This window comes from Nesoenas mayeri (genome assembly GCF_963082525.1).
Source record: "Nesoenas mayeri genome assembly, chromosome: 35".
In the NCBI taxonomy this organism is placed as follows: domain Eukaryota; kingdom Metazoa; phylum Chordata; class Aves; order Columbiformes; family Columbidae; genus Nesoenas; species Nesoenas mayeri.
The window spans coordinates 501094-526905 of record NC_137576.1 but is presented as its reverse complement, the minus strand read 5'-3'; the positions used below and the strand labels follow the sequence as shown (position 1 = coordinate 526905).

The 25812-nt window shown below is 67.6% G+C and overlaps 2 protein-coding genes and 1 long non-coding RNA gene across 3 annotated transcripts in view; 2 read left to right on the top strand and 1 right to left on the bottom strand.

Annotated features, from left to right (window-relative positions):
* Positions 1–752: 752 nt before the first annotated feature.
* On the top strand, positions 753–2582 carry LOC308051246. The gene is made up of 3 exons (XR_013923456.1): positions 753–796; positions 1453–1566; positions 2455–2582. It is a non-coding gene; the product is annotated as an uncharacterized lncRNA (long non-coding RNA).
* Positions 2583–2823: 241 nt separating this feature from the next.
* Positions 2824–9435, bottom strand: ERCC1 (ERCC excision repair 1, endonuclease non-catalytic subunit). The gene is made up of 8 exons (XM_080361604.1): positions 9260–9435; positions 7559–7662; positions 6389–6488; positions 5836–5912; positions 4588–4687; positions 3831–3902; positions 3666–3734; positions 2824–3219 (listed from the first exon to the last, which is right to left on the bottom strand). Exons 1-8 carry the CDS (start codon positions 9428–9430, stop codon positions 3088–3090), a joined length of 825 nt encoding a protein of 274 aa, XP_080217730.1. The 5' UTR covers positions 9431–9435; the 3' UTR covers positions 2824–3087.
* A 4285-nt stretch (positions 9436–13720) lies between these two features.
* The window catches only part of LOC308051274 (tyrosine-protein kinase receptor UFO-like), a gene marked incomplete at its 5' end in the record, with an annotated part of 17423 nt that continues 5331 nt past the window's right edge, over positions 13721–25812 (top strand). The window contains 12 exons of the mRNA XM_080361635.1: positions 13721–13793; positions 16014–16284; positions 16810–16910; positions 17002–17265; positions 17931–18011; positions 18597–18708; positions 19917–20125; positions 21167–21290; positions 21838–21920; positions 22675–22770; positions 23839–23916; positions 24966–25055. Of these exons, the coding sequence (XP_080217761.1) occupies positions 13721–13793; positions 16014–16284; positions 16810–16910; positions 17002–17265; positions 17931–18011; positions 18597–18708; positions 19917–20125; positions 21167–21290; positions 21838–21920; positions 22675–22770; positions 23839–23916; positions 24966–25055 (1582 nt within the window). The remainder of the gene's footprint in view (positions 13794–16013; positions 16285–16809; positions 16911–17001; positions 17266–17930; positions 18012–18596; positions 18709–19916; positions 20126–21166; positions 21291–21837; positions 21921–22674; positions 22771–23838; positions 23917–24965; positions 25056–25812) is intronic.

The following is a 25812-nucleotide window of genomic DNA, read 5'->3' as shown; positions in this document are numbered from 1 at the left end:
GCGAAATGGACCCAGGTGTCCGGGGCACCCAAGGGTGCTCCCCCCCCGCAACCAGCACCCCCAAGCGGACCCATAGGTGCCCGGAACAACCCCCCTCACCCCCCCGACCCCCGAACCTGCCCCACGCGTGTCCGGTACCTGGTGGGTGCGGGCGGCGCGTTCCCGCGGCCCCTCCGCCCAATTCCAGAGCGCTGGGTCACGCGGGGGGGCCGCGCCCTGCGCCCCGGGCTGGGGAGGGGGGGGGCAGGTCCCACGCGGGGGCGGGACCCACGGGTGGGGGGGGTGGGGGGAACCCACAGAGCGAGGTCCCACGGGAGGGGGGAACCCACAGAGGGGGGTCGCGCGGGGGGGTGTTAGTCCCACAAAAGGGGGGGTGGTCCCGAGTGGGCGGGGCCACTGGGGCGCCACGTGGGTCCCACGGGGTTTTGGGGGGGGGGTGGGTCCCACGGGGTTGAATCCCGGGATTCCCCCCCCACGCCGGTACCTGCAGCGCCGGCGCTTTCCCAGCGCGGTTCGTTCGTTCCCGACGCCCCCACGGCCGGTGTCGCGGCCCCACGGGTGACCGGGCGCCCCCGGGAGGTCTCTGCCTCTTTAAACGCCGCCGCGCCGCGTTCCGGCCACGCCCACCGGGGGGCGGAGCCAAGAGGCGGGCACCGCCCACCCGCTCCCGCGGCCGCCGGAGCGAACCAAGTGCGCCGCGGGTGGGGGGGGGGGCGGAAACGCTCCCGCGCTGAGCGCAGGGGTGGGCGCGACCGCGGGGGCGGGGCCACGCGGGGCACGCGGCGACACATGGAGGGTGAGTGGGGGACACAGGGGGATGTGGGGGGACACGGAGGGACACGGGGGGACATTATGAGGATATGGGGGGACATGGGGGACACGGGGGACATGGGGGGCATGGGGGGACACGGGGGACATGGGGGGACACGGGGGGATATGGGGGACACGGGGATATGGGGGACATGGGGGGATGTGGGGGGACATGGGGAACACGGGGGGACATGGGGGACACGGGGGATATGGGGACACGGGGGGACATTATGAGGATATGGGGGGGCATTAGGGGGATATGAGGGGACATTATGGGGACACTATGGGGACATGGGGGGGCATTAGGGGGACATGGGGGGACACAGGGGGACATTATGGGGACATGGGGGAACATGGGGGGACATTATGGGGGCATGGAGGGACATTATGAGGATATGGGGGGACACAGGGGGACATTGGGGGGACATGGGGACATTGGGGGATATGGGGCCATGGGGGGACATTATGGGGAACATGGGGGGACACAGGGGGACATTGGGGGGACATGGGGACATTGGGGGATATGGGGCCATGGGGGGACATTATGGGGGAACATGGGGGGACACAGGGGGACATGGGGGGCCATTATGAGGATATGGGGGGACATGGGGGGCCATTAAGGGGACTGGGGCCGCCCCCCAGGCCCGCGGTTCCGCTGCCCCCCCGAGTTCGAGGCGGCGCCCCCGGGGGGGGCCCTGGGGGGCCCAGCACCGAGATCTGGATCATCCGGGCACCCGCCGACCTCTGTCCGCACAGGTGGGACGGACAGGGGGACGGGGACAGGGGGACAGGGGACATGGGATATGGGACAGGGGGACATGGGACATCATGGGACATCATGGGACATGGGGACATGGGACATCATGGGACATGGGGACATGGGACATCATGGGACATCATGGGACATCATGGGACATGGGGACATGGGACATCATGGGACATGGGATATGGGACATGGGGACAACATGGGACATCATGGGACATCATGGGACATGGGATATGGGACATGGGGACAACATGGGACATCATGGGACATCATGGGACATGGATATGGGACATGGGACATCATGGGACATCATGGGACATCATGGGACATGGGGACATGGGGACATGGGGACAGGGGACATGGGACATCATGGGACATGGGGACATCATGGGACATGGGGACATGGGGACATGATGGGACATGGGGACATGGGACATCATGGGACATGGGGACATCATGGGACATGGGGACATGGGGACATGATGGGACATGGGGACATGGGACATCATGGGACATGGGGACATCATGGGACATGGGGACATGGGGACATGATGGGACATGGGGACATGGGACATCATGGGACATGATGGGACATGGGGACATGGGGACACTGAGGGGGTGACACCGGTGACACTGGGGGGTGACACTGAGGGGTCACACTGGGGGGGTGACACCAGGGGGGTGACACTGGTGGGGTGACACTGGTTGGGTGACACCGGGGGGATGACACCGGTGACATGGGGGGTGACACCGGGGGGGGTGACACCGGGGGGGTGATATTGAGGGGTCACACTAGGGGGGTGACACTGGGGGGGTGACACTGGGGGGGTGACACCGGGGGGGTGACACCGGGGGGTGACACGGTCCCTGTCCCCCAGCCTGGACGGCTGCGCGGTGCCGCTGGCCGGGGGGGGGCAGCTGCAGCCCCCCCAGGACGGAGACGCCCCCCCTCAGCTCTACAGGGTGCGGGGGGGCCCGGGGGGGGGCGGGGCGGGCGCCCCCCTCCTCGTGACCCCCCCTCGCTGCGCCCCCCCCCCGCGCGGCTGCATCAGCATCACGCGCACCTTCGGGGGCCCCCCCCGCATTGGGGGGGGGGGGGCGGGGCGGGGGGGGCGCCCCCGGGTGGGGCGGCGCCGGGACCCCCCCCCAGGAAGAAGAAGCGCCGGGGGGGAGAAGCTGCGGTGACCCCGGGGGGGCGCGACCCCCCCCATTGACAACAATAAACGGCCTTTATTAGAAAAACACGGGGGGCAGAGACTCATTTTGGGGGGGTCAGACACTTATTTTGGGGGGGGCAGTGGCTCATTTTTGGGGGGGCAGCGGCTCATTTTGGGGGTGTCAGCCACTCATTCTTGGGGGGCACTGGGTCATTTGGGGGGGGTCAGTGGGTCATTTTGGGGGGGCAGTGGCTTATTTTGGGGGGTCAGCCCCTCATTTTTGGGGGGGCAGTGGCTCATTTTGGGGGTGTCAGCCACTCATTCTTGGGGGGGCACTGGGTCATTTTGGGGGGGTCACCGCCTCATTTTGGGGGGGGTCAGCCCCTCATTTTTGGGGGGGTCAGTGGCTCTTTTTGGGGGGGTCGGCGCCCCATTCTTGGGGGTCTTGACGAAGGGCTCGTGCAGGATGTCAAAGAGACGCTTGGCCTGGGGGGGGCAAAGGGGGGTCAGGGGTGTCCCCCCCGCCGTGTCCCCCCCCCCGTGTCCCCCCCATGTCCCCCCACCATGTCCCCCCCTCCAAGTCCCCATGTCCCCTCATGTCCTCCCCATGTCCCCCCCCATGTCCCCATGTCCCCTCATGTCCGCCCAGTGTCCCCATGTCCCCCCATGTCCCCCCATGTCCTCCCCATGTCCCCCCCCCAACCATGTCCCTATGCCCCCCCCCCATGTCCCCATGCCCCCCCCCATGTCCCCTCCCCATGTCCCCATGTCCCCCGCCATGTCCCCCCCAACCATGTCCCCATGTCCCCCCCATGTCCCCATGCCCCCCCCCCCATGTCCCCCCCCAACCATGTTCCCATGTCCCCCCTCCATGTCCCCCCATGTCCCCCCCAACCATGTCCCCATGTCCCCATGTGCCCCCCCACACTGACCTTCTGGGGCCCGATCCCGGGACAGAGCGACAGCTCCTGGCGGGACGCACGGACGATGTTCGCCAGCGACTGGGGGGGCCGGGGGGGTCAGGGGGGTTTGGGGGTTCAGGGGGGTCGGGGGGGGTCGGAGGGGGTTTGGGGGGGTCAGGGGGGTGGGGGACTCACCCCAAAAGCCGTGAGGAGGCTCAGGGCGTCCGGCTTGTTCACCGAGCGCACGCTGCTCAGGCACTCGCCCACCTGGGGGGCATTGGGGGGGACACAGGTTTGGGGGGTCAGGGTTTGGGGGTTCAGGAGTTCAGAGTTTGGGGGTTCGGGGGTTCAGGGGTTCGGGGGTTCAGGGGTTCGGGGGTTCAGGGGTTTGGGGGTTCAGTATCCCGGTACTGGGGTTCAGGGGTTGAGGGGCTCGGGGGTTCAGGGGTTCGGGGATTCAGTGTCCCAGTAATGGGGTTCAGGGGTTCAGGGGTTCAGGGTTTGGGGGTTCAGGAGTTTGGGGTTCAGTGTCCAGTATTGGGGTGCAGGGGTGCAGTTTTGGGGTCTCACCCTGGGCAGGAACTGTGGCTGCAGCCGCTCCCGCAGCAGGGACCCCATTGGGGTGCAGGGTTCAGGGGTTCAGGGGTGCAGGTTTGGGGTGCAGGTTTGGGGTGCAGTTTTGGGGTGCAGGGGGTGCAGTTTTGGGGTCCCCCATCTCACCCAGGGCAGGAACTGTGGCTGCAGCCGCTCCCGCAGCAGGGACCCCATTGGGGTGCAGGTTTGGGGTGCAGTTTGGGGGTGCAGGGGTGCAGTTTTGGGGTGCAGTTTTGGGGTCCCCCCTCTCACCCTGGGCAGGAACTGTGGCTGCAGCCGCTCCCGCAGCAGGGACCCCATTGGGGTGCAGGTTTGGGGTGCAGTTTGGGGGTGCAGGGGTGCAGTTTTGGGGTCTCACCCTGGGCAGGAACTGGGGCTGCAGCCGCTCCCGCAGCAGATCCGGCGGCTTCTGCTCAAACGCCTTGAACGTCTCCAGGTACCGCGCGGCCTCCTCGGGGCTGGGGGGACCCCAAAACCAGTGAACCCCCAAATCCGGCCTCCCCGGCCTCCTCGGGGCTGGGGGGACCCCAAAACTGCTGCACCCCCAAATCCACCCCCCAGCCTCCTCGGGGCTGGGGGGGGACCCCAAAATCAGTGAACCCCCAAATCCACCCACCCCCGCATGGGGGACCCCGAATCCACGGGGGGGTCCCCACATTGCCATGGTACCTCCCGGCCAGCAGGGGGCGCAGGGTGGGGGGGGGGTGGGTGGCACAGGGGGGGTCCCTGGGGGTTATGGGGGGTCCGGGGGGGTCCTGGCGGGTATGGGGGGGTCCAGGGGGGTATGGGGGGGTCTGGGGGGGGTCCCCTGGTACCTCCATGCCAGCAGCAGCGTGCGGGGGGGGGTACAAGGGGTCATGGGGGGTCTGGGGGTGTATGGGGGTGTATGGGGGTGTATGGGGGGGTCCGATGGTACCTCCATGCCAGCAGCAGCATGCAGGGGGGGGGTACAGGGGGGTTTGGGGGTGTATGGGGGGGTATGAGGGGGGTCCCCTGGTACCTCCAGGCCAGCAGCAGCATGCAGGGGTGGGGTACAGGGGTTATGGATGTATGGGGGTGTATGGGGGGGTATGGGGGGGTCCGCTGGTACCTCCATGCTAGCAGCAGCGTGCAGGGGTGGGGAGGGGGTGTATGGGGGTGTATGGGGGTGTATGGGGGGGTATGGGGGTGTATGGCGGTGTATGGGGGTGTATGGGGGGGTATGGGGGGGTCCCCTGGTACCTCCAGGCCAGCAGCAGCGTGCAGGGTGGGGTACAGGGGGGTTTGGGGGTGTACGGGGGGGTCTGGGGGGGTCCGCTGGTACCTCCAGGCCAGCAGCAGCGTGCAGGGGTGGGGAGGGGGTGTATGGGGATGTATGGGGGTGTATGGGGGTGTATGGGGGGGTCTGGGGGGGTCCGCTGGTACCTCCACGCCAGCAGCAGCGTGCAGGGGTGGGGAGGGGGTGTATGGGGATGTATGGGGGTGTATGGGGGTGTATGGGGGGGTCTGGGGGGGTCCGCTGGTACCTCCACGCCAGCAGCAGCGTGCAGGGGTGGGGAGGGGGTGTATGGGGATGTATGGGGGTGTATGGGGGTGTATGGGGGGGTCTGGGGGGGTCCGCTGGTACCTCCAGGCCAGCAGCAGCGTGCAGTCGCTCAGGATGCAGACCCTGCCCAGCTCCTTCAGCGCCTGCTGCGGGTCCCTCTGCGGACACGGACGGACTGACCGACACGGACGGACAGGGGGACACGGGACGGACAGGGGGACATGGGGACATGGGGACAGAGGGGACGGGGGGACATGGGGACAGGGAGACAGAGGGACAGAGGGGCATGGGGGACATGGGGATGGGGGGGACAGGGACGGCAGGGACATGGGGACAGGGGGATGGGGGGGACAGGGGGACATGGGGACAGACAGGGGGACATGGGGACGGGGGGACAGGGGCACATGGGGATGGGGGGACATGGGGGGGGACATGGGGCCAGGGGGACACAGGACAGACATGGGGACACAGGACGGACATGGGGACGGACAGGGGGACACGGGACAGACAGGGGGACACGGGACGGACATGGGGACGGACAGGGGGACACGGGACGGACAGGGGGACACAGGACGGACAGGGGGACACAGGACGGACAGGGGGACACGGGACGGACAGGGGGACGCGCTCTCACCACGTCCACCTGCAGCAGCAGCAGCCTCAGCCCGTAGCTCCGGCCCAGCTGGCGCAGCCGCTCGTGCACGTACCCGCAGTGCAGCTGGTGGTACCGCACGCTGGGGGGGGGGACGGGACATGGGGGGACCCCAGAAACACCCCCCCGGACACCCCAACATCCATAGGACACCCCAACACCCCACACCCCCAGAGACACCAGGGCCAGGGGCTCGTGCACGTACCCGCGGTGCAGCTGGTGGTACCGCACGCTGCGGGGGGACAGGACGTGGGGGGGACCCCCAGACACCCCAACACCCCCCAGACACCCCAACACTGCCAGGGACACCCCAACACCCCCACACCACCAGGGACACCCCAACACCCCCACAACCCCAGAGACACCCCAACACACCAACACCCCCGGGGACACCCCAACAACCCCACAGCCCCAGGGACACCCCAACACCCCCCAGGACACCCCAACACTCCCACAACCCCAGGGACACCCCAACACCCCCACAACCCCAGAGACACCCCAACATCCCCAAGGACACCCCAACACACCAACACCCCCTGGGGACACCCCAACAACCCCATAACCCCAGAGACACTCCAACACCCCAACACCCCCAGGGACACCCCAGGGACACCCCAACACCCCCAGAGACACCCCAACACCCCAGGGACACCCCAAGGACACCCCAACACCCCAACCCCCACCTGAGGAACAGCGCGCAGCTGCTCTGCCCCAGCACGTAGTCGGGGACGATGTCACCAAACCCCCAGGGGACACCCCCAGGACCCCCAGGGACACCCCAACACCCCCAAGGACACCCCAACACCCCCAGGGACACCCCAACACCCCCAGGGACACCCCAGGGACACCCCAACACCCCCAGGGACACCCCAACCCCCACCTGAGGAACAGGGCGCAGCTGCTCTGCCCCAGCACGTAGTCGGGGACAATGTCACCGAACCCCCAGGGGACACCCCCAGGACCCCCAGGGACACCCCAACACCCCCAGGGACACCCCAACACCCCCAGGGACACCCCAACCCCCACCTGAGGAACAGGGCGCAGCTGCTCTGCCCCAGCACGTAGTCGGGGACGATGTCACCGAACTCCCAGGGGACACCCCCAGGACCCCCAGGGACACCCCAACACCCCCAGGGACACCCCAACACCCACCTGAGGAACAGGGCGCAGCTGCTCTGCCCCAGCACGTAGTCGGGGACGATGTCACCGAACTCCCAGGGCACGTTGCGGATGAACCGCAGCACCGGGTTCCCGCGCTGGGGACGGACGGGACGGTCCCCAAGTGTCCCCAAGTGTCCCCAACACCGGGGGACAGTCCCCAAGTGTCCCCACGTGTCCCCAACACCGGGGGACAGTCCCCAAGTGTCTCCACGTGTCCCCAACACCGGGGGACGGTCCCCAAGTGTCCCCGTGTTCCCCCCGTGTGACAGTCCCCAAGTGTCCCCACATTAACCCACGACACCAGGGGACAGTCCCCAGTGTCCCCATGACACGGGGGACAGTCCCCAAGTGTCCCCATGTCCCCACGACACCGGGGGATGGTCCCCAAGTGTCCCCGTGTTCCCCCCGTGTGACAGTCCCCAGTGTCCCCATGTTAACCCACGAGACCAGGGGATGGTCCCCATGTGTCCCCATGTCCCCACGACACAGGGGACAGTCCCCAGTGTCCCCAAGTGTCCCCGTGTTAACTCACAACACCAGGGGATGGTCCCCGTGTGTCCCCAAGTGTCCCCAACACCGGGGGACAGTCCCCAAGTGTCCCCGTGTTCCCCCCGTGTGACAGTCCCCATGTGTCCCCACGTTAACCCACGACACCAGGGGAGAGTCCCTGTGTCCCCAAGTGTCCCCATGACACGGGGGACAGTCCCCAGAGTCCCTGTGTGTCCCCACAACACCAGGGGATGGTCCTCGGGTGTCCCCAAGTGTCCCCAACACCGGGGGACGGTCCCCAAGTGTCCCCATGTCCACCCACGTGTCCCCATGTGACAGTCCCCGTGTCCCCAAGTGTCCCCACGACACCGTGTGACAGTCCCCAGTGTCCCCATGTGTCCCCGTGTTAACCCACGACACCGAGGGCTGGTCCCCACGTGTCCCCCCGTGTCCCCACAACACCGTGGGACAGTCCCAATGTCCCCCCGTGTGTCCCCGAGTGTCCCCATGTCCCCTCGCGTCCCCCCGTGTGTCCCCTGCGTCCCCCCATGATACCGAGGGACAGTCCCCGTGTCCCCTCGTGTGTCCCCACGATACCGTGGGACAGTCCCCATGTCCCCCTGTGTGTCCCCCCGCGTGTCCCCACGTGTTCCAGTGTCACCCTGTGTCACCCCGCGTGTCCCCACGACACCGTGGGACAGTCCCCGTGTCCCCCCGTGTGTGTCCCCCCGCGTATCTCCGTGTGTTCCCGAGTGTCCCCACGACACCAGGGTCCGGTCCCCGCGTGTCCCCGTGTACCCCTGTGTGTCCCCGTGTGTCCCCGTGTCCCCACGACACCGGGGGCCGGTCCCCGTGTCCCCCCGCGTGTCCCTCCGCGTGTCCCCACGACACCGGGGGACAGTCTCCATGTATCCCCGTGTATCCCCGAGTGTCCCCCCGTGTCCCTACGACACCGTGGGACAGTCCCCGTGTCCCGCCGTGTGTCCCCCCGCGTGTCCCCCCGTGTGTCCCCGCGTGTTCTCGTGTCCCCCCGTGTGTCCCCACGACACCGGGGGACAGTCTCCATGTATCCCCGTGTATCCCCGAGTGTCCCCGCGTGTCCGCTCGTGTCCCCACGACACCGTGGGCCGGCCCCCGTGTCCCGCCGTGTCCCCACTCGTGTCCCCACGCGTGTCCCCGCGTCCCCCGCGCCGCCGCCCCCACCTGCCGCGGGCTGACCACGACGGCGCTGCTCTTGGCGCCCGGTTTGAGCGCGGGCAGCGCGGGCAGCGCGGCTCCAGGACCGGGACCGGGAGCGGGACCGGGAGCGGGAGCGGGAGCGGCCGCTTCTCCCGGGCCCCGGCCCCGCTCCGCCGCCGCTCCGCCCGCCGCCATCACGGCCGCGGCCACGCCCCCCCCGCGCGGCGATTGGCCCCCGCCGCGGAACCCCGCCCCCTCCGCGCGGCGATTGGGCGCTGCCGTGTCAATCACGCGCGCGGCTCCACCTCCCCCCGTCCCGAGCGACTATTGCGCATGCGTAACAACGGCTCCTCCCGCCTTTATGGTGGTGGGCGGGGTTGCGGGGGCTGGAGCCACGCCCCTCCCGCGCGGCGATTGGTCTCCGTCGCGGAACCCCGCCCCCTCCGCGCGGCGATTGGGCGCTGCCGTGTCAATCACGTGCGCGGCTCCACCTCCCCCCTCCCGAGCGACTCTTGCGCATGCGTAACAACCGCTCCTCCCGCCTCCCCATTCCCCGGTGAGAGTCCCCACCCGTGTCCCCAAGTCCCCACCCGTGTCCCCAGCCCACGTGGCACCGGGAGGGGTCCCGGGGGGTGTGGGGTCGCAGCCCCCCCGGTGACCCCGGCGGTGACGTGTGGCCGCAGCTGGGCTGACGTCACCGGGCGCTGACGTCACCGGGTGCCGATGTCCTGACGTCACCGGCACCGCACCCACTAACGGCTGCCGGCCCGCCCGGGGACCCATAGACACCCCATAGGGACCCCATAGCGACCCCGTAGACACCCCATAGACACCCCATAGACACCCCATAGCGACCCCATAGACACCCCGTAGACACCCCATAGACACCTTATAGCACCCAGAGACACCCCACAGCACCCTATAGCACCCAGAGACACCCCATGGGGACCCTATGGACACTCCACAGCACCCCATAGACACCCCATGGGGACCTATGGACACCCACAGCAGCCTATAGCACCCCATGGACACCCCACAGCACCCTATAACACCCCATAGACACCCCATAGAGACCCTATGGACACCTCACAGCACCCTATAGCACCCATAGACACCCCATGGGGACCCTATGGACACCCCACAGCAGCCTATAGCACCCCATGGACACCTCACAGCACCCTATAACACCCCATAGACACCTCATAGAGACCCTATGGACACCTCACAGCACCCTATAGCACCCTATGGACACCCCATGGACACCCCACAGCACCCTATATCACCCCATAGACACCCCATAGAGACGCTATGGACACCTCATAGCACCGTATAAAAGCCCATAGACACCCCATAGAGACCATATGGACACCGCACAGCACCCTATAGCATCCCATAGACACCCTATGGGGACCCCATGGACATGAGGTGCATTAGTGTTGCACAAGGTGTGTTGGTGTTGCACATGGTGTGTTGGTGTTGCACAGGCTGTGTTGGTGTTGCACAGGCTGTGTTGGTGTTGCACAAGGTGTGTTGGTGTTGCACGGGGTGTGTTGGTGTTGCACAAGGTGTGTTGGTGTTGCACATGGTGTGTTGGTGTTGCACGGGGTGTGTTGGTGTTGCACAAGGTGTGTTGGTGTTGCACGGGGTGTGTTGGTGTTGCACAAGGTGTGTTGGTGTTGCACAAGGTGTGTTGGTGTTGCACAGGGTGTGTTGGTGTTGCACAAGGTGTGTTGGTGTTGCACAAGGTGTGTTGGTGTTGCACAGGGTGTGTTGGCGTTGCACAAGGTGTGCTGGTGTTGCACGGGGTGTGTTGGTGTTGCACAAGGTGTGTTGGTGTTGCACAAGGTGTGTTGGTGTTGCACAGGGTGTGTTGGTGTTGCACAAGTTGTGTTGGTGTTGCACAGGGTGTGTTGGTGTTGCACAAGGTGTGTTGGTGTTGCACAAGGTGTGTTGGTGTTGCACAGGGTGTGTTGGTGTTGCACAAGGTGTGTTGGTGTTGCACAAGGTGTGTTGATGTTGCACATGGTGTGTTGGTGTTGCACAAGGTGTGTTGGTGTTGCACAAGGTGTGTTGGTGTTGCACATGGTGTGTTGGTGTTGCACAAGGTGTGTTGGTGTTGCAGAGGGTGTGTTGGTGTTGCACATGGTGTGTTGGTGTTGCACATGGTGTGTTGGTGTTGCACATGGTGTGTTGGCGTTGCACAAGGTGTGTTGATGTTGCACAAGGTGTGTTGGTGTTGCACAAGGTGTGTTGGTGTTGCACAGGCTGTGTTGGTGTTGCACAGGGTGTGTTGGTGTTGCACGGGGTGTGTTGGTGTTGCACATGGTGTGTTGGTGTTGCACATGGTGTGTTGGCGTTGCACAAGGTGTGTTGGTGTTGCACGGGGTGTGTTGGTGTTGCACATGGTGTGTTGGCGTTGCACAAGGTGTGTTGGTGTTGCACGGGCTGTGTTGGTGTTGCACATGGTGTGTTGGTGTTGCACAAGGTGTGTTGGTGTTGCACGGGGTGTGTTGGTGTTGCACAGGGTGTGTTGGTGTTGCACAAGGTGTGTTGATGTTGCACAAGGTGTGTTGGTGTTGCACGGGGTGTATTGGTGTTGCACATGGTGTGTTGGTGTTGCACGGGGTGTGTTGGTGTTGCACATGGTGTGTTGGTGTTGCACAGGGTGTGTTGGTGTTGCACAGGCTGTGTTGGTGTTGCACAGGGTGTGTTGGTGTTGCACAAGGTGTGTTGGTGTTGCACAGGGTGTGTTGATGTTGCACAGGGTGTGTTGGTGTTGCACGGGCTGTGTTGGTGTTGCACAGGCTGTGTTGGTGTTGCACAAGGTGTGTTGGTGTTGCACAAGGTGTGTTGGTGTTGCACATGGTGTGTTGGTGTTGCACAGGGTGTGTTGGTGTTGCACATGGTGTGTTGGTGTTGCACAAGGTGTGTTGATGTTGCACAAGGTGTGTTGGTGTTGCACGGGCTGTGTTGGTGTTGCACATGGTGTGTTGGTGTTGCACAAGGTGTGTTGATGTTGCACATGGTGTGTTGGTGTTGCACAAGGTGTGTTGGTGTTGCACAGGGTGTGTTGGTGTTGCACAGGGTGTGTTGGTGTTGCACAAGGTGTGTTGATGTTGCACATGGTGTGTTGATGTTGCACATGGTGTGTTGGTGTTGCACGGGGTGTGTTGGTGTTGCACAAGGTGTGTTGATGTTGCACATGGTGTGTTGATGTTGCACATGGTGTGCTGGTGTTGCACGGGCTGTGTTGGTGTTGCACAAGGTGTGTTGGTGTTGCACGGGGTGTGTTGGTGTCACACGGGGCACACTGGCCTTGCACGAGCACACTTGTCCCAGTTTGGGGTCCCCCCGGTCTCAATTTGGGGTCCCCCAGTCCCAGTCTGATTCGCCTGGTCCCATTTTGGGGTCCCCCCCACTCTCAGTCCCGTCCCCCTGGTCTCAATTTGGGGTCCCCCTGGTCCCAGTCTGATTCCCCTTGTCCCAGTTTGGGGTTCCCGTGGTCTCAATTTGGGGTCCCCCCATCCCAGTTTGGGGTCCCCCCGGCTCCAGTCCGGGTCCCACGGTCCCAATTTGGGGTCCCCTCGGTCCCAGTTCGGTCCCCCCTGTCCCAGTCCGGTCCCCGCGGTTCCAGTCCGGGTCCGCCGGTTCCAGTCCGGTCCCCCCGTTCCCACTCCGGTCCCCCGGTTCCAGTCCGGGTCCTCCTGTCCCAGTTCAGGTCCCCTTGTCCCACTCCGGTCCCCCCGGTTCCAGTCCAGGTCCCCTGTTCCCAGTCCGGTCCTCCCGGTTCCAGTCCGGTCCCCCCGGTTCCAGTCCGGGTCCCCCCTGTTCCCACTCCGGTCCCCCCGGTTCCAGTCCGGGTCCCCCGTTCCCAGTCCGGTCCTCCTGGCTCCAGTCCGGTCCCCCGGTTCCAGTCCGGGTCTCCCTGTCCCAGTCCGGCCCCCTTGTCCCACTCCGGTCCCCCCGGTTCCAGTCCGGTCCCCCCGGTTCCAGTCCGGTCCCCCGGTTCCAGTCCGGTCCCCCGGTTCCACTCCGGTCCCCCCGGTTCCAGTCCGGGTCCCTCTGTCCCACTCCGGTCCCCCCGTCCCCCTCCGCTCCCTCCGCTCCCGGTTCGAGCCCCCGCCGCTCCCGCCCCCCCCACCCCCCCACCCCCCCCGCCCCATCCCCGCCCCCCCCATCCCATTCCGCCCCCCCCGCCCCATCCCCGCCCCCCCCCATCCCATCCCGCCCCCCCCATCCCATCCCACCCCACCCCACCCCCCGTGCCCCCCCCATCCCCCTCGGGCGCGGTCGGTGCGTCCCGGCAGCAACTTTCCTCCTTTCCTCCTCCTCCGCCAGCCCGGGGCCTTCGTCCCCCCCCCTCCTCCTCCTCCTCCCCCTCCCCGTTACCCCCCCCCGGCGGCTCCGGCGCCGCTCCCGGACCGGGGGGTCCCGGGGGTCCCGGGGGTCCCGGGGGGTCCCGGGGGTCCCGCTGCCGCCCGGGGGATGGGGGCGCCGGCTCCGCTGCTGCTGGCGCTGCTGGCGGCCGCTGCGCTGGGGTCCCGCCCGGCCCCGCCCGGTGAGTCGGGGGGGGGGGGGGGTGAGGGGGGGGGTGTTTTGGGGGGGGGGTGGGGACACCCCAAAGGCTGCGGGAGTGGAGGGGGGGCGGGAGAAAAGGGGGTTTTGGGGATGGGTGGGAGTGGGTGGGTGGTTTGGGGGGGACCCCTGTCCGACCCTTTCGGGGGTTCCAATGGGGGTCCTTCGGGGAGACCCTTTTTAGGGGGCACTTGCGTTATGCCTCAGTTTACCCCGAAGTTGCCCCAGGGCGGCCCCGTCTACCCCCGTTGCCCCATAACGGGGCACCCCAGGTACCCCAATTACCCCATAACAGGGCGGCCCCATGTACCCCAACTGCCCCATAACGAGGCGGCCCCATGTACCCCAATTACCCCATTATGGGGCACCCCATATGCCCCAATTACCCCATAACGGGGCACCCCATGTACCCCAACTGTCCCATTATGGGGCACCCCCTGTACCCCAACTGCCCCATAACGGGGCATCCCATGTACCCCACAACGGGGGCGGCCCCAGGTACCCCAACTGCCCCATTATGGGGCACCCGATGTACCCCAACTGCCCCATAATGGGGGCGGCCCCATGTACCCCCACTGCCCCATAACGGGGCACCCCATGTACCCCACAACGGGGCACCCCATGTACCCTAACTGCCCCACAACGGGGGCGGCCCCATGTACCCCCACTGCCCCATAATGGGGCACCCCATGTACCCCACAACGGGGCGGCCCCAGGTACCCCAACTGCTCCACAACGGGGGCACCCCATGTACCCCAACTGCCCCGTAACGGGGGCGGCCCCATTTACCCTCGTTGCCCCATAACGGGGCACCCCATGTACCCCACAACGGGGCACCCCATGTACCCCAACTGCTCCACAACGGGGGCACCCCATGTACCCCAACTGCCCCATAACGGGGCACCCCATGTACCCCACAACAGGGGCGGCCCCATGTGCCCCAACTGCCCCACAACGGGGCTCGACCCCCCCGAGCAGGGACCGGGGGGGGGTGGGAAAGCGCTGCCCCCCCCCGCCGGAGCCGCCGCCCGTCCCCGCTGTCCCCGCCGCACATCTGGGGCCGGTTACGGCGGGGGCGGCGGTGACACGGCCGGACCCCCCCGGGACCCCCCCGGGACCCCCCGGCCCCCTCCAACCCCCCCGGGCCCCCCTGGACCCCCCGGGACCCCCCCGGCCCCGTTGCCGTGGGGCAGATGCCGGGGATGCCTGAAGGCTCCCGTGGGAGCTGGGGGGGGGGGGGTGTGACCCCCCCACTTCCCTTCCCACGCCCCCGGGGGACCCAGGTGTCCGGGACAGTCTCCCCCCCCCACCGCCCCCGCTGTTGGGGGGGGACACGATGCGTCCCCCGCCCCGGGCACTTGGGGGGGGGGGGGGGAGCCCCGGGGGGGAGCGGGGGGGGCTTGGGGTGTGATGGGGAGTGGGGGTCCAAGGGGGGTCCCGGGGGGGGTCCTAGGGCCTGGGGGGGAGCCCGGGGGTCAGTGTGTGTCTGGGGGGTGTCGGCGGGGTCCCGGGGGTCAGTGCATGTCCGGGGGGGTCCCGGGGGGTCCCGGGGGGTCCAGGGGGGGTCCCGGGGGTCAGTGCGTGTCCGGGGGGGTCCCGAGGGGTCCCGGGGGGTCCAGGGGAGGTCCCGGGGGTCAGTGCGTGTCCAGGGGGGTCCCGGGGGGGTCCTGGGGGGTCCAGGGGGGTCACTGTGTATCCGGGGGGGTCCCGGGGGTCCCCCCGGTTCCAATCCGGGTCCCACGGTCCCAATTTGGGGTCCCCCCTGTCCCAGTCCGGTCTCCCGGGTCCCAGTCCGGTCCCCTCCGTTCCACTCCGGTCCCCTCGGTCCCAGTCCGGTCCCCCTGTCCCAGTCCGGTCCACCGGTTCCAGTCCGGTCCCCCTGTCCCACTCCGGTCCACCGGTTCCAGTCCGGGTCCCCCTGTCCCAGTCCGGTCCCCCTGTCCCACTCCGGTCCACCGGTTCCAGTCCGGGTCCCCCTGTCCCAGTCCGGTCCCCCTGTCCCACTCCGGTCCACCGGTTCCAGTCCGGGTCCCCCTGTCCCAGTTCAGGTCCCCCTGTCCCAGTCCGGTCCCCGCGGTTCCAGTCCGGGTCCGGGGGTCAGTGCGTGTCCGGGGGGGTCCCGGGGGGGTCCCGGGGGTCACTGTGTATTCGGGGGGGTCCCGGGGGTCCCATCCCCCCCCCGTGACCCCCGTGCCCCCCCCAGCGCTGTCGTTCCTGGAACACCCGTCCAACGTCACCGCGTCGCCCGGGGAGCGCGTGCGGCTGCGCTGCCGCGTGCGGGGCCGCGGGGACCCTCCCGGGGGGAACCCCCTCGGGAATCCCCCCCCCGGGAATCCCCCCCCCGGGGACCCCCCCGCTGAGGACCCCCCCGAGCTGGGCTGGCGGCGGGACGGGCGCCCCCTGGAGGACGCGGACACGGACCAGGCGCAGGTGCCGCTCGGCGACCACGCGTGGGTGGCGACCAGCGAGCTCAGGTGGCGACCGGAGGCCCGGCCCTGCCACAGCGTGTCCGTGTCACAGCGTGTCCGTGTCACACCGTGTCCCGTGTCCGTGTCACACCGTGTCCGTGTCCGTGTCACAGCGTGTCCGTGTCACACCGTGTCCCGTGTCCCCGTCACACCGTGTCCTTGTCCGTGTCACAGCGTGTCCTGTGTCCCCGTCACACCGTGTCCGTGTCCCATTGTGTCCCGTGTCCCTGTCACATTGTGTGTCCCCCTATCCATGTCACATTGTGTCCCGTGTCCATGTGGGTCGGTACCAGTGCTCTGTGTCCCCATGTCCCCCATTGTCCCCATGTCCCCCATTGCCCCCATTGTCTCCACTGCCTCCATTGCCCCCATTGTCTCCACTGCCCCCATGTCCCCCATGTCCCCCATTGCCCCCATTGCCCCCATTGTCCCCATTGCCCCCATGTCCCCATTATCCCCATGTCCCCATTGCCCCCATTGTCCCCATTGTCCCCATGTCCCCATGTCCCCTCATTGTCCCCATGTGCGCAGCATCCCGTCGGCGGGCCGGGAGGACGAGGGTCGGTACCAGTGCTGGGCGCGCGTGGGCTCCACTCGTGTTCTCTCCACCGAGGCGCTGCTGGAGCTGGCGGGTGAGCGGCAGCGCCCACGGGTGGGGGCGCCCACGGGACCCCCATGGCACAGCACCCACGGGTGGGGGCGCCCATTGTCCCGTGTCCCCAGGGCTGCCGCAGTTCGTGGAGGAGCCGCGGGACGTGCGCGTGGGCGTGGGCGCCCCCTTCCGGCTGCGCTGCGGGGCGCGGGGCCCCCCCGAGCCCGTGCGGCTGCGCTGGCTGCGCGACGGGGCGCCCCTGGAGGCCCCCCCCCACACCGAGACCCCCCCCGGGACACAGACCCCCCCCGGGACACAGACCCCCCCCGGGGCACAGACCCCCCCCGCGACACCACTGAACCCCCCCGGAGCCCACTCCACGCTCAGCGTGCCGGGTATGGGACATGGGGACAATGGGGACAGTGGGGGCAATGGGGGCAATGGGGACAATGGGGACAGTGGGGGTGATGGGGACAATGAGGGTATTGGGGGCGATGGGGACATTGGGGGCAATGGGGACAGTGGGGGCAATGGGGGTGATGGGGGGTATTGGGGACAATGGGAGCAAAGGGGACAATGGGGGGTATTGACGGCAATGGGGACATTGGGGACATTGGGAGCATTGGGGACCTTGGGGGTATTGGGGACAATGGGGGCAATGGGGATATTGGGGGTATTAGGGGCAATGGGGGCAATGGGGGCATTGGGGACATTGGGGGCATTGGGAGCAATGGGGACAATGGGGGGTGTTGGGGACATTGGGGGTATTGGGGACAATGGGGACAATGGGGGGAATGGGGACAATGGGGACAGTGGGGGCGATGGGGGCATTGGGGGTGATGGGGGCGATGGGGACAATTGGGGTGATGGGGGGTATTGGGGACATTGAGGGTATTGGGGACATTGGGGGCAATGGGGGCAATGGGGGCTGATGGGGGGCAATGAGGACAATGGGGGGTGATGGGGACAATGGGGGGGGATGGGGACAATGGGGGGGTTATGGGGACAATGGGGGACAATGGGGGCGATGGGGGACCCCCTGACCCCCCCCGCCCCCCAGGCCTGACCCACAGCAGCTCGTTCTCCTGCGAGGCCCAGAACGCCCGCGGTGTCACCACGTCCCGCGTGGCCATCGTCACCGGTGGGGACACGGGGACACGGGGGGACATGGGGGGACATGGGGGGACACGGGGGGACACGGGGACATGGGGGGACATGGGGGACATGGGGACACACGGGGACACATGGGGGACACAGGGAGACATGGGGGACATGGGGACACCCGTGGACATGGGGGGACACGGGGACACACAGGGGACACGGGGACACACAGGGACATGGGGGACATGGGGGACACGGGGACATGGGGACACACGGGGACACACAGGGGACACGGGGGGACATGGGGACACACAGGGACATCACTGGGGACGTGGGGACACTGGGGCCATTGGGGCCACGGGGACACACGGGGACACACGAAGACATGGGGACACACAGGGACATCGGGGGACATGGGGGACATGGGGTCACACGGGGACACACGGGGACGTGGGGACACATGGGGACATGGGGTCACACGGGGACACACGGGGGACACAGGGACATGGGGACACACGGGGGACACGGGGACATGGGGACACACGGGGACATGGGGGACATGGGGACACGGGGACACGGGGACACGGGGACACTCGGGGCCCCCCTCACCCCCCCGTGTCCCCAGTGGTGCCGCAGCCCCCCCGGAAGCTGCGGGTGGTGACGCGGGGACAGACCTGGCTGGAGGTGACGTGGGAGCCTGGGGACAGCGGGGACAGTCCCCTGAGCCACTGCACCCTGCAGGTACATGGGGACATGGGGGGACATGGGGGGGACATGGGGGGACATGGGGACAGTCCCCTGAGCCACTGCACCCTGCAGGTACATGGGGACATGGGGGGACATGGGGGGGACATGGGGACAGTCCCCTGAGCCACTGCACCCTGCAGGTACATGGGGACATGGGGGGACATGGGGGGGACATGGGGGGACATGGGGACAGTCCCCTGAGCCACTGCACCCTGCAGGTACATGGGGACATGGGGGGACATGGGGGGGACATGGGGGGACATGGGGACAGTCCCCTGAGCCACTGCACCCTGCAGGTACATGGGGACATGGGGGGACATGGGGGGGACATGGGGGGACATGGGGACAGTCCCCTGAGCCACTGCACCCTGCAGGTACATGGGGACATGGGGGGGACATGGGGGGGACATGGGGGGACATGGGGACATAGGGACATCATGGGACATGGGGACAGTCCCCTGAGCCACTGCACCCTGCAGGTACGGGGACATGGGGACATGGGGGGACATGGGGGGACATGGGGACAGTCCCCTGAGCCACTGCACCCTGCAGGTACATGGGGACATGGGGACATCATGGGGCATGGGGACAGTGGGACAGGGGACGTGGGACATGGGGACATCAGGGGACATGAGACATGGGACATGGGGACATGGAACATGGGGACATGGGACATTGGGACTTGGGGACATGGGACATGAGGACATGGGACATGGGGACATGGGGACACGGGGACGTGGGACATGGGGACATGGAACATGGGGACAGGGGACATGGGGACGTGGGACATGGGGACATCAGGGTATGTGGGACATGGGGGAACATGGTGGGTACAGGGGGACATGTCCCTATGGGGGGGGGTCAGAGTGTCCCCAATGCTGTGTGCCCAGGGCCATGTCCCCAAGGTCACGGTGTCCCCCAGGGGGGGTCTCGGTGTCCCCAGGGGGGGACTTGGTGTTCCCAGGGGGATCGTGGTGTCCCCACCCGTGTCCGTGTCCCCGGGGGGGGGTCTCGGTGTCCCCATGGGGGGATCTCAGTGTCCCCACCCGTGTCCGTGTCCGTGTCCCCGGGGGGGGTCTCGGTGTCCCCAAGGGGGGATCTCAGTGTCCCCACCCGTGTCCGTGTCCGTGTCCCCGGGGAGGGGTCTCAGTGTCCCCGGGGTGGGTCTCAGTGTCCCCACCCGTGTCCGTGTCCCCAGGCGGCGGCCGCGGCTCCGGACACGCGCGGCGCCCCCGCGGGGGGGGGGGGCGGTCCCGCTCACGCGCGTGCTGCCCGTGCCCCCCCACGCGCTGCGGCTGGAGGGGCTGCGGCCGCCCGGCCCCCGGCGCGTGCGCGTGTCCTGCGCCAGCGCGCGCGGCGCCTCCCCCTGGTCCGCGTGGGTCCGCGTGGGCCCCCCCGCCGAGCCCCGTGAGTGGGGATGGGGGGCGCTATGGGGCGGGGGAGGGGCTATGGGGATGGGGGGGGGTTATGGGGATGGGGGGGGTATGGGGATGGGGGGTTATGGGGCTGGGGGGTCCCCATGTGTCACCTCCCCCCGGTCCGCGTGGGTCCGCGTGGCCCCCCCCGCCGAGTGGCGTGAGTGGGGCTGGGGGGCGCTGTGGGGATGGGGGGGGGCTATGGGGATGGGGGGGGGCTATGGGGGTGGGGGGTTATGGGGCTGGGGGGGGGTTATGGGGGTAGGGGGTTATGGGGATGGGGGGGGCTATGGGGGTGGGGGGTTATGGGGATGGGGGGGGGCTATGGGGGTGGGGGGTTATGGGGATGGGGGGGTTATGGGGGTGGGGGTTATGGGAATGGAGGGGGTTATGGGAATGGAGGGGGTTATGGGGATGGGGGGTCCCCATGTGTCACCTCCCCATGAGTCACCCCATGTCCCCAGTGTCCCCGTCACCCCCATGTCCCCATGTCCCCAATGTCTCCACAGCTGGAGAGACCCCCCTGGAGACACAGCCCGGTGAGAATGGGGGACGGGGGGGCTCATGGGGTTTCCCCAGGGGTGTCCCCATGTCCCTGATGGTGTCCCCATGTCCCCATGTTCCTGACAGTGTACCCATGTCCCATGTCCCCTGTCCCCGTCCCGCAGTGGTGGCCCCGTTGCTGTCCCCGGGGTGGCTGGTGGCCCTGGTGGCCCCATATGCCTGATGATCTCCCCATGTCCCCATGTCCCCATGTCCCATGTCCCTGACAATGTCCCCAGGTCCCCCTGTCCCCATGTCCCCATGTCCCATGTCCCATGTCCCGCAGTGGTGGCCCCGGCGCTGTCCCCGGGGTGGCTGGTGGCCCTGGTGTCCCCATGTCCCATGTCCCCATGTCCCTGATGGTGTCCCCATGTCCCATGTCCCATGTCCCCATGTCCCGCAGTGGTGGCCCCGTTGCTGTCCCCGGGGTGGCTGGTGGCCCTGGTGTCCCCATGTCCCATGTCCCTGACGGTGTCCCCATGTCCCGCAGTGGTGGCCCCGGCGCTGTCCCCGGGGTGGCTGGTGGCCCTGGTGGCCGTGGCCGCGGTGGCCGCGCTGGCGCTGGCTCTGGGGGTGGCGGCCGCGCGGCGACGGCGCAAGGAGACCCGCTTCGGGTGAGCGACGGCGCCCCGGCACCCCCCCGTCACCGCCCATGTCACCCCCTGTCACCCCCTGTCACCCCCTGTCACCCTATGTCACCCCCCTTGTCACCCCGTGTCACCCCCCATGTCACCCCTGTCACCCTATGTCACCCCCCCCTCACACCCCGTGTCACCCCGTGTCACCCCATGTCACCCCCCCCTGTCACCCCCCATGTCACCCCCTGTCACCCTGTGTCACCCCATGTCACCTGCTGTCACCCTATGTCACCCCCCTTGTCACCCGCTGTCACCCCATGTCACCCCATGTCACCTCCTGTCACTCCCCGGGTCACCCCCTGTCACCCCCCATGTCACCCACTGTCACCCCCTGTCACCCTCTGTCACACCCCCTGTCACCCCACGTCACCCCCCTTGTCACCCCATGTCACCTCCTGTCACCCCATGTCACCCTCCATGTCACCCCCCCCTGTCACCGCCCATGTCACCCCATGCCACCCCATGTCACCCCGGGTCACCCCCTGTCACCCCCGTGTTTCCCACGGTGTCCCCGTGTCCCCAGGGCGGCGTTTGCCGGGGGGGGGGAGCCGCTGGTCCGGTACCACGTCCGCAGCTCCTACAGCCGCCGCAGCGCACAGGCCACGCGTGAGTGTCCCCTGTCCCCTGTCCCCTGTCCCCGTGTCCCCTGTCCCATGTCCCCGTGTCCCCTGTCCCCATGTCCCCATGTCCCCATGTCCCCATGTCCCCAGTGTCCCCTGTCCCCATGTCCCCAATGTCCCCGTGTCCCCCTGTCCCCCATCCCTCTGTCCCCACCCAGTGTCCCCGTGTCCCCTGCACCCACCCCCAGTGCCACGGTCCTCAGGTGACCTTGGGTGACCTGTGGGTATCTGGGTGACCTCGGGTGACCTGGGTGACCTCGGGTGACCTGTGGGTGTCCGGGTGACCTGTGGGTGTCTGGGTGACCTGGGGTGACCTGGGTGACCCATGGTATCCCTGTGACCTCGGGTGACCTCGGGTGACCTGTGGGTGTCTGGGTGTCTAGGTGACCTGGGGTGACCTTGGGTGACCCATGGGTGTCTGGGTGACCTCGGGTGACCTATGGGTGTCTGGGTGACCCATGGGTGTCTGGGTGACCTATGGGTGTCTGGGTGACCTGGGTGACCTGGGGTGACCTCGGGTGACTTGTGGGTGTCTGGGTGACCTCGGGTGACCTGTGGGTGTCTGGGTGAACTTGGGTGACCTGGGGTGACCTGTGTGACCCGTGGTATCCCTGTGACCTGGGGTGACCCGGGCTGACCTGGGTGACCCGTGGTATCCCTGTGACCTGGGGTGACCTGGGGTGACCCGGGCTGACCCTGGTGACCCCGGATGACCCCGTGCCCCCGTGCCCCCGTGCCAGTGCGGCGGCTGGGGGTGAGCGCGGAGCTGCGGGAGAAGCTGCGGGACGTGCTGCTGGAGCGGCAGCGCCTGGCGCTGGGGAAGGCGCTGGGACACGGTGCGTCCCCAATTCGGGGTCCCCATAGGGGTGTCCCCATAGGCGCTGGGGAAGGCGCTGGGACACGGTGCGTCCCCAATTCGGGGTCCCCATAGGGGTGTCCCCCATAGGCGCTGGGAAAGGCGCTGGGGCACAGTGCGTCCCATGGGGGGGTCCCCATAGGGGTGTCCCCATAGGGGTGTCCCCCATAGGCGCTGGGAAAGGCGCTGGGGCACAGTGCATCCCATGGGGGGGTCCCCATAGCGCGGTCCCCATAGAGGTGTCCCCATAGGGGTGTCCCTCATAGGCGCTGGGAAAGGCGCTGGGGCACGGTGCGTCCCCAATTCGGGGTCCCCATAGGGGTGTCCCCCATAGGGGTGTCCCCCATAGGCGCTGGGAAAGGCGCTGGGGCACGGTGCGTCCCATGGGGGGGTCCCCATAGGGGTGTCCCCATAGGGGTGTCCCCCATAGGTGCTGGGGCACGGTGCGTCCCATGGGGGGGTCCCAATTCGGGGGGTCCCCATAGGGGTGTCCCCCCATAGGGGTATCCCCTTGGGGGTGGCCCCTCGGGGTGGCCCCAGCTCGGGGTGTCCCAATTTGGGGTGTCTCCACGGGGTGGCCCCAATTCAGGGTGTCCCCCCTGGGTTGGGGTGTCCCCACATCAGGGCATCCCCCATGGGGGTGTCCCCCCCCCAGCTCGGGGTGTCCCCCCCAATTTGGGGTGTCCCCATGGGGTTGTCCCCTCGGGGTGTCCCCAGCTTGGGGTGTCCCCGTGTCCCTCATGACCCTGTGTCCCCCGTGGGGGTGTCCCCTGTGACCCCATGTCCCCGATGGGGTGTCCCCATGACCCCATGACCCCATGTCCCCCATGGGGTGTGCCCCGTGGGGTGTCCCCATGTCCCTTGTGACCCCATGACCCCGTGACCCCATGCCCCTGTGGGGTGTCCCCTGTGACCCCGTGGGGTGACCCCGTGCCCCTGTGGGGTGCCCCCCCGTGACCCCGTGCCCCCCCGTGGGGTGTCCCCATGTCCCCTGTGGGGTGTCCCCCGTGGGGTGTCCCCGTGGGGTGAGCCGGTGCGTGGTGCGCAGGGGAGTTCGGGGCGGTGCTGGAGGGGCGGCTGAGCCGGGCGCGCGGGGCGCTGCGCGTGGCCGTCAAGACCATGAAGGGTGAGTGGCCCCCGTGTCACCCGTGAGTGTCACCCGTGTCACCCATGTCACCCCTGTCACCCGTGAGTGTCACCTGTGAGTGTCACCCCTGTCACCTGTGAGTGTCACTCGTGAGTGTCACCCGTGTCACCCATGTCACCTGAGTGTCACCCGTGTCACCTGTGTCCCCCGTGTCACCCGTGTCACCTGTGAGTGCCACCTGTGAGTGTCACCCGTGTCACCCATGTCCCCCGTGTCACCCCTGTCACCTGAGTGTCCCCCGTGTCACCCGTGTCCCCCGTGTCACCCGTGTCACCTGTGAGTGTCACCTGTGAGTGTCACCCGTGAGTGTCACCCGTGTCACCCATGTCCCCTGTGTCACCCCTGTCACCTGTGAGTGTCACCCGTGAGTGTCCCCCGTGTCACCCCATCGCCTGCGAGTGTCACCCATGAGTGTTCCCCGTGTCACCCCTGTCACCCATGAGTGTCCCCCGTGAGTGTCCCCCATGTCACCCCATCATCTGTGAGTGTCACCCATGAGTGTCCCCCGTGAGTGTCACCTGTGTCACCTGTGTCACCCGTGTCACCTCTGTCACCTGCGTCACCCGTGAGCATCCCCCGTGTTTCCCATGTCCCCCCATGTCCCCCGTGTCCCCCATCTTCCCTCTGTCCCCATGTCTGTCCCACTCTGTCCGTCTGTCCCATGTCCATCTGTCCGTCCGTTGGTCAGTGCCCATGTCTGATGTCCGTCTGTCCGTCTGTCCGTCTGTCTGTCCGTCCGTCCCATGTCTGTCTGTCTGTCCATCAGTGCCCATGTCTGATGTCTGTCTGTCCATCCGTCCCATGTCTGATGTCTGTCTGTCTGTCCGTGGGTCAGTGCCCATGTCTGATGTCTGTCCGTGTGTCCATCCGTCCCATGTCTGTCCGTCCGTCCGTCAGTGCCCATGTCTGATGTCTGTCCATCCGTGGGTCAGTGCCCGTGTCTGATGTCTGTCTGTCCGTCTGTCCCGTGTCTGATGTCCGTCTGTCTGTCCGTCCGCCCCACGTCGGTGTGTCTGTCTGTCCGTCAGTGCCGCCGTCGCGCGCGGCGCTGGAGAGCTTCCTGAGCGAGGCCGTTTGCATGAAGGAGTTTGATCATCCCAACGTCATGCGGCTCATCGGTCAGGGGGACAATGGGACACGGGGGGACAATGGGGACATGGGGGGACACGGGGGGGGACATGGGGGGACAAGGGGACATGGGGGGGACATGGGGACATGGGGACATGGGGGTCATGGGGACATGGGGGGACGTGGGGACATGGGACATGGGACATGGGGACACGGGGACATGGGTACATGGGGACACGGGGGGATGTGGGGACACAGGGGGACACCTGGGGACATGGGGACATGGGGGGACACGGGGACATGGGACGTGGGGACATGGGGGGACATGGGGACATGGAGGATATGGGGACATGGGGACATGGGACAAGGGGACATGGGACATGCGGACATGGGGACATGGGGGGACAAGGGGACACCGGGGGGACGTGGGGACACATGGGGACATGGGACATGGGGACACAGGGGGGACACGGGGGGACGCAGGGGGACATGGGGGGACATGGGGACATGGGGACACTGGGGGGACATGGGACATGGGGACAACGGGGAACACTGGGGGACAAATGGGGACATGGGGACACCAGGGGATGTGGGAACACCAGGGGACATGGGGACAGGGGGACAGGGGGACACCCCCAGGGCAATGGGGACATGGGATGGGGGGTCAGGGGGTGCCTGCAGGGCTGGGGTCCCCCGGGGGGGCTCAGGGGGGGTCAGGGGGGGTCCTGGTGCTCACGGGGGGGTCAGGGGTGTGCCTGCAGGGTTGGGGTCCCCCGGGGGGGCTCAGGGGGGGGTCAGGGGGGTCAG